This window comes from Mastomys coucha, unplaced genomic scaffold, assembly GCF_008632895.1.
Source record: "Mastomys coucha isolate ucsf_1 unplaced genomic scaffold, UCSF_Mcou_1 pScaffold15, whole genome shotgun sequence".
NCBI classification, from domain to species: domain Eukaryota; kingdom Metazoa; phylum Chordata; class Mammalia; order Rodentia; family Muridae; genus Mastomys; species Mastomys coucha.
The window spans coordinates 12,812,996-12,825,139 of NW_022196897.1; the positions used below are offsets into that span (position 1 = coordinate 12,812,996).

General features: G+C 53.3%; 2 protein-coding genes across 2 annotated transcripts; both read right to left on the reverse strand.

The window, feature by feature from the left end:
* Positions 1–3,853: 3,853 nt before the first annotated feature.
* Positions 3,854–9,235, reverse strand: Slc34a3 (solute carrier family 34 member 3). Its single transcript, XM_031373315.1, has 13 exons — positions 9,181–9,235; positions 8,297–8,420; positions 7,950–8,036; positions 7,370–7,498; positions 7,143–7,286; positions 6,954–7,065; positions 6,671–6,866; positions 6,425–6,514; positions 6,206–6,290; positions 5,959–6,126; positions 5,757–5,873; positions 5,556–5,680; positions 3,854–4,478 (listed from the first exon to the last, which is right to left on the reverse strand). The coding sequence occupies exons 2-13, from the start codon at positions 8,379–8,381 to the stop codon at positions 4,014–4,016; spliced, it is 1,803 nt and encodes a 600-aa protein (XP_031229175.1). The 5' UTR covers positions 8,382–8,420; positions 9,181–9,235; the 3' UTR covers positions 3,854–4,013.
* A 1,723-nt stretch (positions 9,236–10,958) lies between these two features.
* On the reverse strand, positions 10,959–12,144 carry Rnf224 (ring finger protein 224). The gene has a single exon (XM_031373316.1). It carries the CDS (start codon positions 11,552–11,554, stop codon positions 11,084–11,086), a length of 471 nt encoding a protein of 156 aa, XP_031229176.1. The 5' UTR covers positions 11,555–12,144; the 3' UTR covers positions 10,959–11,083.

Here is a 12,144-nt window from a genome sequence, read left to right on the forward strand (position 1 = left end):
TTATTGGTCAGACCTGTCTGAGGGTCCCCCTATCACAATCCCAGCCCTAGAGCCGCAGTGCTCAATCCATTGGGTGTTTCAAATGATTGATTTGCACTCCCATTGGCTGTCTCTTGGGAGCACTCCGAGAGCCTGACACTATTGGCTGCGCTGTTTTGGCGTCCTGGTAACCGCCGCAGTGCAGCGCGCGGGCGGGGCGTGGAAAGCCAACTTCCGGCTGGAAGGGAGGGGGCGTCTTTTCAGAGCTTTGTGGGTTCGAGCAGCTTGGAAAGTCTGGCTGCAGCAGGTGGGGAGAGAAAGGAGCCTCGGGCACTGCGGTCCAGAACACACCTTGCAAGCTTCCAAGCTGAGGCGAATTGAAACACTAACAATAATAGGCTCTGGAGGAGGCGCCCGCCCTCCCGGGACGCACTAGGCTTGCGCGGGGTCCTCTCTCCCCGCCTCTCTCTCTCCGCCCCTTCGGCCGCACTAGATGTTGTGGAAACCTGCTGGCCCGGAGCCGGTCTCCTTGGAGCCTGAGTTCCAAGTGCGCGCAGAGCTGCATGGAGACTACAGGGCTGGGCATGCCTGGCCATGACTGTTAGAGGGAAAAACAAACAAACGTGTGCAAGTCCCTGTCCTATAATGGATTGCTTGGAGAGCAATACATGTACATATTTCTATACTTTTTTTTTTTCCAGTGTCAGGTTCAAAGCACAGGCAGTGCTGACATTGTCCTAAACAGGATTTGGCCAGGTAAACAAGTTTAAAAGTTTTTGTTTACCAGAAGAGCAGATCTCTTAAAGTGATTTCTGTTCTTAACTTTAACCTTTCCTCCCAAATCAACTACCTCTGTCGAAGGCAAGTAGTTCCGAATCAATCCTTTTCCTCCATTTCCTCCCCCCACCTTGGCATTTTGATCCCCAATATCTTTCTGCCCTAGTTGGTAATTTCTCTACACCATTGCTTACCCAAGGCAGATTCTTCTGGCCTGTAACCTGGAATTCTGCCTTAGTCTCCAGAACGCAAGGATTACAATTCTTAATCTCCATGTCTGATTTGTAACTTTTTAAAGGAATCTTATACAATGGGTCTGTCCCAGTCTAGTCACTTCTGGCATTTGGGATGAACTACCTTCAAAACTAAGGGTGTTCGGCAATCCCTGTTAGTGGTGGTACCCAAATACCAACCATGTCACAGGAAGAAAAACCATCGGATAAGCAGAGCCCTATATCCTGAGCAGCAGCATTCTTTTGCTGTATACAAGATGCGGTCCTATTGTTCATATTTACTATACTAACCAGTGTCTCTAGCAAGATCTGACTGTCTTGCACTTTCTCCAGAAGGGTAGTTCAGGAGTGGGGGGGGGGGGGGGGGGGAACTGAGTTCTGTGACCACACTGACAGAACCATACCTACCTCAGGAGGTTTAAATGTGTGTGAGGTACCAGGTCACTTTTTGGCATGCTGAGTGTTGTCTCAATGCCTAGAATATCTTCAGAGTTGAAGATACTGGGCCCTACAGAGCAGCTTAGCTGCCAAGATGTCGACTTAACCACTAGAATCTTACAGGCAGCACACATTTGAAAAGAAAGAAGTTCTATATTCTAACACAAAGAGCTTCCTGGGCGTCTTTGAGATGTTTGGGTCCCAAGCTGGGCAAGAAGTACAAACAACATAGCAAAAGACTGTGGCTCTCGAGCACAGGCCCACCAAGGACAGTGGCTGCCCACAGCTGGGAAGGGAAGATACTCTAGGTCTTTCCTATGAACCAAGAGTTCCCCTGTACCAGTGGGGAAAGAAGACCCAGTATAACAAGAGGTCCTGGAGCCTATAGCCTGAGAGGATGTGCACAGAGCTGGCCAAGGAGCAGGGAAGCAAGGCAGAACAGGCTGTGGGAGCATCGGGTGCCTGCCCTCCTCCCCAATCTGCAGCTGTTGGAGGCTGCACAAGGAAATCTCTGTTTACTGGTGGCCATGGTCCCAGTGGGAGGGTGCATTACTGCCAGGCAGGAGCAGCAGGCAGACAGTCTCTGTGGCCTTAAAGGACCCTGTAGTCAGCTTTTGTGGAAGGCCTCCCCTCACCCCGGAAGGAGAGGTGCCAAGGTGCTTCCCCTGTGGACTAGGCCTCACTGACTCCCTCAGTGGGTCTTCCAGAGACACAGCCTGGCTCCGCCCCTCCTCTAGAACATCAGAGAACACCGTGAGGCTGTGTAAAAGCACCCTTCAATGGGTCACAAGAATGGGTGAACTAAGGCCGCAGTGCACAGACCTTGCTCTGTCCCTGCTGGAGCTCATCTCTGCAAGTCCTTGACTCAGTCAATTCTCTTAGTGGACAGAGTAAATTTTAGGCCTAGGAAGCCTAGGAGCTGGGGGTAGGAAATGGAATAGAACCTGGGTGGGAGTAAAGGCTAAGGTCAAAGAGGGCCTGGGATGTTCTAGAAGGACAGAAAGGACCATGGAGGCACCTACAATGTGTATTGGAGATGGAAGGGAATACAAAGGACATGGCTCAGTGTATTACGAGCTCTTGTTACTCTGGCAGAGGGCTTGGTGGTCCACAACCATTCCTCTACCTGGGTGATCTGACACCTTCTGACCTCCAATGTCACCAGGCACAGTGGTACACATACATAAAATGCAGCCAAAACCCACTCATACACAAATCTAAAGAAATTTAAAAAAAAAAAAAAAAAACAACACACACACACACCAACAAGGATAGAACCCTTGGGCAATAAATGGATGGCTCTAGGGGCTCTCCAGGCTTGGTCTCCCTGGTGCCATACCTGTTGACTCAAGAGTCTAGCTAGGTGAACCTGGAGGTCAGGTGTGCAAGGAAAAGTCTTAGGCTAAGAAAATACATACCAATGTGTCCTGTTGGCCACATGTGGGCAAGAATAGTTATAAATGAGCCAACTCAAACTCATGAACTTAAAAGATTGAAGGCTTTATTTGTTTGTTGTAATTCAATCTCATAGTTCTGGACCATGAGCTTTGCAGATGACAATATTGTGTTTCAATGTTAAAAGGCTGGATGCTGTCAAATGCCTGAAAGCTGTAATGGACAGAGCAAGAGGGATCCCTGTCAGCTACTCTATGGGTCTGATTGCTATAACCTGTGCCTGAGTTTTGGGTTGCTTTCTCTTTGGTGATGTGGGAGGGGTGGGATTAAGGCTGTGAACTGCCTGAAACTGTAGGAAGTGGTGAGAGGTCTGCCTCTTCTCTGGTGTTCAGTTTCCCGTTGGCTGTGGGACAAACCTTCCAGTTTGAAAACCAGACTTTCTGGTAGGAGGCAATGAGGAGGGCAGGGGCTCCAAACAGGGCTCCATCCTCTCCCTGGTCCTTTCTTAGCTACCTAGGCGGAGAAAATGGTGTCTAGGCTGTATATCCCTTCACCTAGACGGGCGAGTCCTAGGAGGCTACTGGACAAGTCCGGGCATCAAGGTGCCTAGTCCGAACCTGCTGTTTAGGATCCCAGCAGGAGGAAGGGTGCCCCCTGGAGGCTAGGGAGACCATGCCTGACCGAGCTTGCCAGCAGGACACAAAGTCAGCCTCTTGCACAACTCGGTGAAAGTCATATACTTAACTGCAGCTCCCTCACACCCATCGCTGGCCGATCTCAGGCTCCCTCTCGACGTGAACTTGGGCTCTCTGCCCTGCCCAGCCTTTCCAGGCAGCTCTCAGCCGGAAGGCCTCCTGTAAACCGGCTGTCACCAGCCACTACAGAAATAAACAAGCTGCGGGCTTGTGGGAGGAGGAAAACCACCCTAATCTCGAGTCTCCGCTAGGGGCAGCCTGGCGCTGCTTGGCCTTCTCCATCCACTTAGTGCTGGGATAGGCAACCCCTTCTAGGAGAGAAGGTCAACACTCCTCAATAGTAACCTCGTTTATTTGAAAAGGAGAGAATACAAGAGACTAAAACATCATGTGGAGTACTGCACCTCTGCCTTAGAGAAGACTGGCAGGCCGTCTCTCCCGCCTCCAATGCCCTGAAGGTAGTGGAGCTAGATAGATGGGCTATAGCACCCACTTTTCACAACTGCTGAGAAGCTATGACTTGTGGGTTCTCATAGCAGTGAGCCACTTTGCTGGTCATATGGGAGTTGCTGCAGGCCCTGCAGGGGCAACAACTAGTCATCAAGCGGTCCCAGGGCTCCAGAGAATGAAGCCAGAGTGGCAGCCAGGCCCAGGATTGAAGACAGCGAGGCAGCCAAGATGGTCGGTGTCTTTGCAGGACATTAACCAGGATGATAAGGAGCACCAGCCCCACCAGAGGACCCCCTACTGCAGCCAGCACTGAGCCCCCTGCCAGGGAAAGTCCAAAGGCTGCTAGGGGTAGCAGCAGAAAGGTGAATAGTAAGTAGACAATGGCCACCCAGCGGTACTGGGCAGTCAGGTTCCCAAAGCGCTTGGCCAGTGGAATTGGCAGTCTCAAAACAGGCACCAGGTACCACAGCAGTATGCCAGCCAGGTTGAAGAAGAAGTGGATGAGAGCAACCTAGAAGGCAGGAAGAGCAAGAGGGTATAAGGAGCTTGGACCAGATGACCTAAGTCACCTGGGCTCTGAGCTCTTTAGAAACCATACCTTTGCTTACTCTGGTCAAGTCTGAAGCTTGTCTGCTGTGTCCTGCTGAGTGATTCAGGCAGACCACTTAGGACAGCAGAGTCTAGCCAGAGTAGGCTCATATTCTCCATATTCCCCCTCCCCCCTGTTTTAGGAGATAGGGGCCTATGTCAGCACCAGTGTGTGGTAACACATCCCTGCTGCTATCAGAGACAGTGGGAGGTGGGTAGGGAACATGACATATGGCCTTTCTGTGAATGAGCACAATCCAGAGGGCTGGGAGAGGATGGTGCAGACTCAGGAGGGTCTAAGTGACAAAGATGATACAGAGGCAAATACAAAGATGCAAGTGGGATGCAGGGAGAGCTTGGCTCAGTTTTCCCTACAGCAGCAGCCAGTGCAATCCAAGATTTCAGAACTTGATCCTGTCCCGGGCAGAGGGAATCTAGAGTCAGGGCAGTGGACCAAAGACTAGGTGATTTAGAGAGTCTGAGCTCTAATAGGATTGAGGCACAGAGCTGGGTGAGCTGGGAGAGACAATTTAGAGACAGAACTGTATCTCAGCTCAGGCTGTATGATGAAGCTAGCACAGTTGAGTTGGAGCATCCTCAGGATGGCGTCTGGGAATACAGGAGCTTGGTACATGGAGAAACAGGAATTTGGGAAGAATCACATTGCAGGCATGGACCAGACAACCACACTTGGATACCCCAGGGGGACACAGTGAAGAATCCAGGATGAAGGGGCCAGAGGAGCAGGGGGGTCCTTCGGGGAATCTGGGGGGCTGCCAATGGTAGAGGGACAAAGGGCATGAGATGACCACAGGTTATTCTCAGAAAGCAGTCCTGGAGAGGAAGAACTGAGGCTCGGGCTGTGAGGTCCTGCAATGTCCCCCTGGGTCTGAGAGGTGGAGCTGCAGGCCTGCGGGCAGAATCTGAAAAGCCCAAGGACAGCTGGGGATGTAGCCAGCCTGAGCTGTGCTGTGAACAGGGAAATGGTTGAGGCCAGTACCTGAACTGCAAAGAGTAACATGTCTGCAGGGCTGGCCAAGGCAGCCAGCAGAGCTGTAGTGGTGGTGCCAATGTTGGAGCCCAGGAAGAGGGGGTAGGCCCGTTCCAGGTCGATCACCCCAACCCCTAGAGGAATGAAGGGTTACCAGGAGGCCCCAGCTCAGCTCCCCAAACCCCAAGCCCACTGCCCACTTTGGCTCACCCATGAGAGGCACAATGGCTGCTGTGAAGACACTACTGCTCTGAAGCAAGAAGGTTAGGCCTGCACCAACGAGGATGGCCAAGTAGCCGCTGAGCCAGCCAAAGGGGAAGGGGAAATCTGCAGGTGTGCATGGTGGAGTGCTGGGTCATTCTTAAATCCCTGCCTGGTCTTTCACCCCAGGCCAGAGCACACTTACACCCACCTGCATTGATAACAGTCTTCACAGCCTGTGCAATGCGGCCCTGCAGCACAGAGTTGAGCAGTTTAACGATGAGAACCAGACAGACACAGAGCACCAGCAGCGAGCCTGCCAGCAGGATGAAGCCCACAGCCAGGTCTGTGAGTTCTGAGCCAGCAAAAAGGTGGTGGCCTGTAGCAGGGCAGGGTGGTGAGTAGGAGGGAGTCAGAGCAGGAAGCAGGGTAGGGGTGGGACAGTTGGAGGTACTCACAGAGCAGTCTGTCCTCTGGAGATGCTGAGCTGTTCCTCTCTGTGCAAGGGCTGAAAAGGCCACACTCCTCACTGCTTCCCTGGGGCTGAGGGATAGGGAGGACTCAGGCCAGGCTCACAGTAGGAAGATAGAGAGAGATTCAGAAGGCTCACAATCATGTGGGTGGGACGATTCAGCAGGTCAGAGACCAAATGAGGGATAGGGTTAGAGGCACCTCACCATCTCCCCCCTGAAGCCACACCAGTGCTTAATCAGGCTGCTGTTAGTGGTGTTGTTGGTGACACTGCCGGTAATCACACTGCTATCCAGCTGGTAGACAAAGGGGGCACGATTATGTGTCTGGCATTCCTATCCCTCAGCCTATTATAAGCCTAAACCCTCTTCTGTTCCCATCCAGGACAGGGCTTCTGTATCCTGCTCCGTTAGCCAGGCACAGGTACCTTCCTTTGGCACATCTGTCCTCACCTGGATGATGAGGTGTGTGAAAGGCCGAGTCAGTGCCTTGAGGATGTCGGGGGCCTGCCCCCCTGGCTGCAGGCTAGCAGCACCCAGGGCCAGCTCACTCAGTCTCTCTAATGCTGCGGTGGCACTCTCCAGTGGCAGCAATACCAATACTGTGAGCCAGTTGAAGATGCCATGCACAGCCGAGCCGCTGAAGGCCCTGCAGTCACACAGGGCAGGCTGTCTGCCTGAGCAGCCTCCACTGAGGCCAAGGCAGAACCAGCCTGGCTCTTCAGCCATTACTCACCTCTGAAAATCATCCCGGTCCCCTGACTGTGCCATTGAGACCAGGGTGCTGGTGATGGAAGTACCCACGTTGACACCCATGATGATAGGCACAGACACCTGGACAGTCAGCACTGTAGGGGTGCCATTTCATCAGTGCCTGCTCACCAACCACCCCCGCCACGGCCCTGGGAAAAAGAGGTGCACTCACACTTGGAGGCCACCATGCTGACCACGATAGAGGAAGAGGTACTGGAGCTCTGTACAAGGACTGTGACCAGCACACCAATGACCAAGCCCGCCACAGGGTTGGACAGCACCACATTGTCCTTGAAAATGTCTCCAGCCATTTTGCCTATTCCCCACAGGAACAGATGCAACAAGGCTGTAAAACACCGACTTCCCATCCCCACCCTGGCCTCCCGCCTGGCTACTCACTGCCTAGTAGCTGGAAAGCAGAACTGAGGATGTCCAGGGAGCAGATGAAAAAGTAGAGACTTGCCAGGAGTCCACATGCCTTGAGAAAGCTGCTGACCACCTGGCGAAGCCTGCTGACCATGCCAACCTCTGGGGACATCAGATAGGACTATCTTTGACCAGCTGGCTACTGCCCAGCAACCCCCCCCCCAACACACACACACTTTGCTCCCTGAGAACAGGGTCCATATTTTCTGTCACCTGTCAGGCAGAGCACAGGATCTCCCTTCTGTCCCATTGGGCAGGGACCCACATCTCCGCTTGTTTTAGTTCCCCAGGGCAGAAACTGTATCCCCTCCTCTGTCCTCCCTTGCTCCTTTGCCATAGGGCTTAGCCCATGACCTTGAAAGGGAAGTCCCAGAACTGGAGCCATCAACAGGGAGACATAAAAGGAAGACAAGCAGCTGGCTGGGAGAGGGTCTCCTCAAGCATTTCAATGTGGGGTTCTAGGAGGTGGGTTCTATTAAGTCCCAGACTATACTCTGCTGGGAAAGGGGAAGCCAGGGGCCTGCCGGTGTGCTGTGTCACACCCCAGTCCTACCTTTCAGTTGGTCAGTGTTTTTCAGCTGAGAGAAGGTCCGGGGGTCTGTGCCTCCCTCCTCCAAGCCTGGAATGGAACAGGAGGTCCCTACAGGGGTCAGGTCAGGTAGAGCTGGTTGTAGAATTCCCAAGGAGAAGGACAAAAGGAAGGCAGAGGTGAAGGGGGCTGGGGCACAAGGGACCATGGATGAGGTACAGAAGCAGAAGCAGGGATAGGGAAGGGGTCAAATGAGTCTGGCTCAGGCCAGAGGTGGGAAGAGACCTCTCTACCTCCAGAGGGAAGCTAGAGAAATCTCATTTTTGCCTAGGGTAGTTGCCAAGAGATAGGAGCCCAGGGACACCTAATACCTGCATTTCTCAGACTCCGGTCCACCAGGTCAAAGGCATCCAGAGTAGGGTTGGGGACCTGGCCACCAGCAAGGGAATTCGGCATGGATTTCAAGAAGGGGAAGACCCAGGCCCAATCCTAGATCTGCTGAGGGCAAGGCAGGTATGAGTGGGTTGTTCCTTCTACTCCACCCTCTATCCCACTAAGCAGGCTAAAGTCAGGCTCCTGACCTGAAACCTCAACTGCAGTCCCCCTCCCCCACACACCCACACACCTTCTTGCAGGTCTTGGAGGCTCTCCCTTTCCTCTGACCACAGACAGATGAATATGGTGACCTCAGATGGTTATCAGACAAACCCAGTCTAGTTTCAGGGGGCAGAAGAAATGGGACACTGGCTCCCCAGCTCCCTCACTGGTCTTTGCTGAAAGAAAGTTTGACAGCTGACTGAGGGTACAGGGTTCTGGGGTGCTGGCAGGAAGTAGCCACTAGCTAGAGAACCCTGGGATTTCACCTATCAAGTGTCAGTAAGGACACTGCAGATGGTCCCAGATTAGACTTTGGTATTTGATACCAAACAAGTGACGCCTTTGCTCGATAAGAGCCCCACCCCCCCAGACTTAGGAGCAGAGCTTGGGAGCCCCCTGCCCATGTCAGGGCCCTCCTGGCAGCTCTGGCCCCATGGGCTTCTGGGTCTGGAACTCTGAATCTTAGTCTACTCTGTCCCCTTCCACAGTGCTTGGGCCCAGGGGTCCTTTGTGTCCCCTCCCTCCAGCTTGCCTCTAGGCTCTTCTCACTTGCCTTAAGGTCCTGGGGTTTCAGAATGATGCCCAAACCCTGGACCTGATGCTCACTAAGCTCTGGGCTCAGTGTCCTAGAACTTGGTATGGTTCTAGGAGCTCCTACCTGCATGTGTGATGAGGGGGCACCAGCGGTGAGGAGACACAGAGGGAACAGCTGCAGGTCAAAGATCTGTTGGGTGCGCACATGACCTGCTGTGTGTGGAGCCCCATTAATGTTTACCCAGGAGCTGGGGCCCCCAAGGGGAGAGAGACCCTGCCTAGCCCAAGGCCTTATTCAGACCCTTGTCATCTTAGGGCTAGGAGTCCTGAGCCCCCAGCCCAACTCTCTTGGAGTGGAACTTCTTCCAGAGGAGGGCAATATCTGGCCAGGAGCAAAAGAGCTAGACTCGGAAGCCACCAGTAGGCATTGGATACATTTAATGGACATTCTTCACCACCCAGGCAGGATGCTGTCATTCTGGCTGGGGCTGCCTAGAAACCCCACAAAAGTTGCCCTTCTCCTTCCTTCTGTGTTGCAAACTCTGCAAACCTTATCATGGTCATCCTAGTACCTGACAGAGACAAGAGAAAAGCCCTTTGCACCAGGTGGGTGTGGAAGATGGATTTCCTCAGGTGGCCTGGGAATGAACGGAGCCTGTGAGGTCAGCAGATTCAAATCTGAGTTTAAGGGCGGGGCCAGATCTAGAAGGACTTTCTGTGGAGCCCAGCAGTGGGTCCAGGACTTGGAGTCTCTATCTGCATGGAAGGAGGTGGGCAGAGCTCATTGCCTGACCCTTATCTGAGTATCTTTTCCCAGTTGAGCACTGTCCTGTCCACACGTGCCTGTGAAATGTCTCTTCTTGTGGCTCAGGCCCCTTCCAGCCTTGGGATGGGGACTGGGCCCTCCCCTTGCAGGCTATTTCCCCAGCAGCCCTGCAAGTTTCAGCAGCCTTCTCTGCTCACTGCCCAACCTAGCTGCTTGAGGGACTTTGCCCGGGGAAGGAGTCTTCTTAATGTCTATTCAGCAAATTCTCTTGCCACCCATCCTACACCCACTGCCCAGGAGGCTCCTCCCAGGGGATCCTGAATACAGTCTTCCTAGCAGGATGGAAGCTTACAGCTTTGGCCTTGGGGTTGTCAGTCATCTGTAGCCTCTATCACCTACTGAAGGGTCACCAGTGGTAGATGGAAGCTGAGAGTCTTGAGATAGGATAATGAGCAGTGAGACCTCAGTCAAGACCCCTTGTCAGAGCTAGCCCTCTATTACACCCCTCTTTGCTACCTGTCAAAGAGGTAGCATTGTGCTGCCGATCCTCTGAGAACAGAGCCTGATTCATGGTAGGAGCTCAGTGACCATTGTTGGATAGACAGTAACACATGAGACTCCAGGAATAGGGGAGGTAACTTGCCCTCCCTCCTGATTCATATCTCTGGATATTTATAGAGAAGAAGACCTGCTCTGATGCCAGCCAGCCACTCGTATACAACCATACCTGGCTCTGTCCAGGCCTGTACACTCACCCCCACAGACTCTTGGGAGCTAGTCTCTAAGCTGAGTCCTGGGTTTACAGGAGGCATAGACAGCAGGATGTTGGCTAGCCAGAGTCAGGCTACTTTGGGGTATGGGAATCTCGGCCAGTAGAATGGGAGGTCACCAACCTACTGTGAAGTCTTTTTTTTTTTTTTTTCCTGAGACAGGATTTCTCTGTGTAGCTGTGGCTGCCCTGGAACTCACTCTGTAGACCAGGCTGGCCTCAAACTCAGAAATCCACCTGCCTCTGCCTCCCAAGTGCTGGGATTAAAGGCGTACGCCACCACTGCCTGGCCTACTGTGGAGTCTTATGGCACCATGACCATTTACTCTGACCTTAGGCTATGGCTCGAAATGTTCCTGGTCAAGGTGACACCACTATGTTTGGTCGTGTAGGGTTATTAGCTAGCAGGCTGTTCTGTTTGCACTGTGTATGATCCAAGGTAGGCAAGCTACTAAGCAGAGTTTCCTTTGTGGGGGTGGGGATGGCCAGAATTCAGACTTCGGGGTTCGCAGGGGGATACCAGCACAGTGTTCCCCAACCCCAGCAGCAGTGTCCAGGCTGAGGGAAGTGGGGGTGGGGGCCCGAGGTGGGGTAGAGTCCAGCTGGCTGCTGAGTGATGGTAGTGCTGCCTTTGAGGGGGACTGAGGGCCCGGGTTCGATTTTTGATTGTTCCCGTTCAGCTTTGACTGCCAAGAAAGCAGCCAGGTCCAGGTCCAGCATGGTCACCCCTCCACGGGGCATAGGGGTACTTTGTCGGCACTGTGGGCAGGGGATCCAGTGTTGTTCGTGGGCTGGAGTATCCAGACGCCGCATGCACGCCTGGCAGAAGGTGTGGCCACAGTAGAGACGTCGAGGCAAGTGTACTGAGAGGTCATAGGCAGAATAGCAGATGATGCAGTCATTCTGTGGGGCTGTCAGGGCTGTCCCCTCCTCCAAGGCATGGAGGCCTTCAGGCTGCAGCATCCTAGGGACAGTATGAGGGAACCAACGGAGCAACAGCACAAGCTACAATTCATTTCTGCCCACCTATGTGACAGTTTAACCCATGCTGGCCTCCAGAATGTCTCCCCGGAAAGTAAGTGCCTACATACCTGGAGGGAATGGAGGAGGGCTGTCATAAAGTCTGGGCATATCTCTTGCTTCTGTGGCCATTAGCTGAAACAGCACCCTATCCCACTGTTGAGCCCCCTCGGTGGCCCCTCTTGCTTACCACCACCCCTAGCCTTCCTGAACCCCAGGCTTCTCTTACCTGCATCCGCTTCACCAGAAAGCTATTCCAAGCTAGAGGATTATAGGAAGAGGGGGTGGGGACCCTGGGCACCTCATGGCTCCATCCTTGGGCTCGCATTACTATCTACACAGGCAAGACGGCAGGAGGCAGGTGGTGGCAGCATGAAGCTAGAGTGGGCTCCTCTTTCAGCTACAAAGCGCCTGCAACTGGATCTGCTGCACCACCCACTGGGCAGGAGATAAGGTGAACCAGCCCTCTGCATAAACGGATGCTGCCCAGACCACTCCACCTTGTAACTCCTAAAGACTTGGCTTTTTCTTCC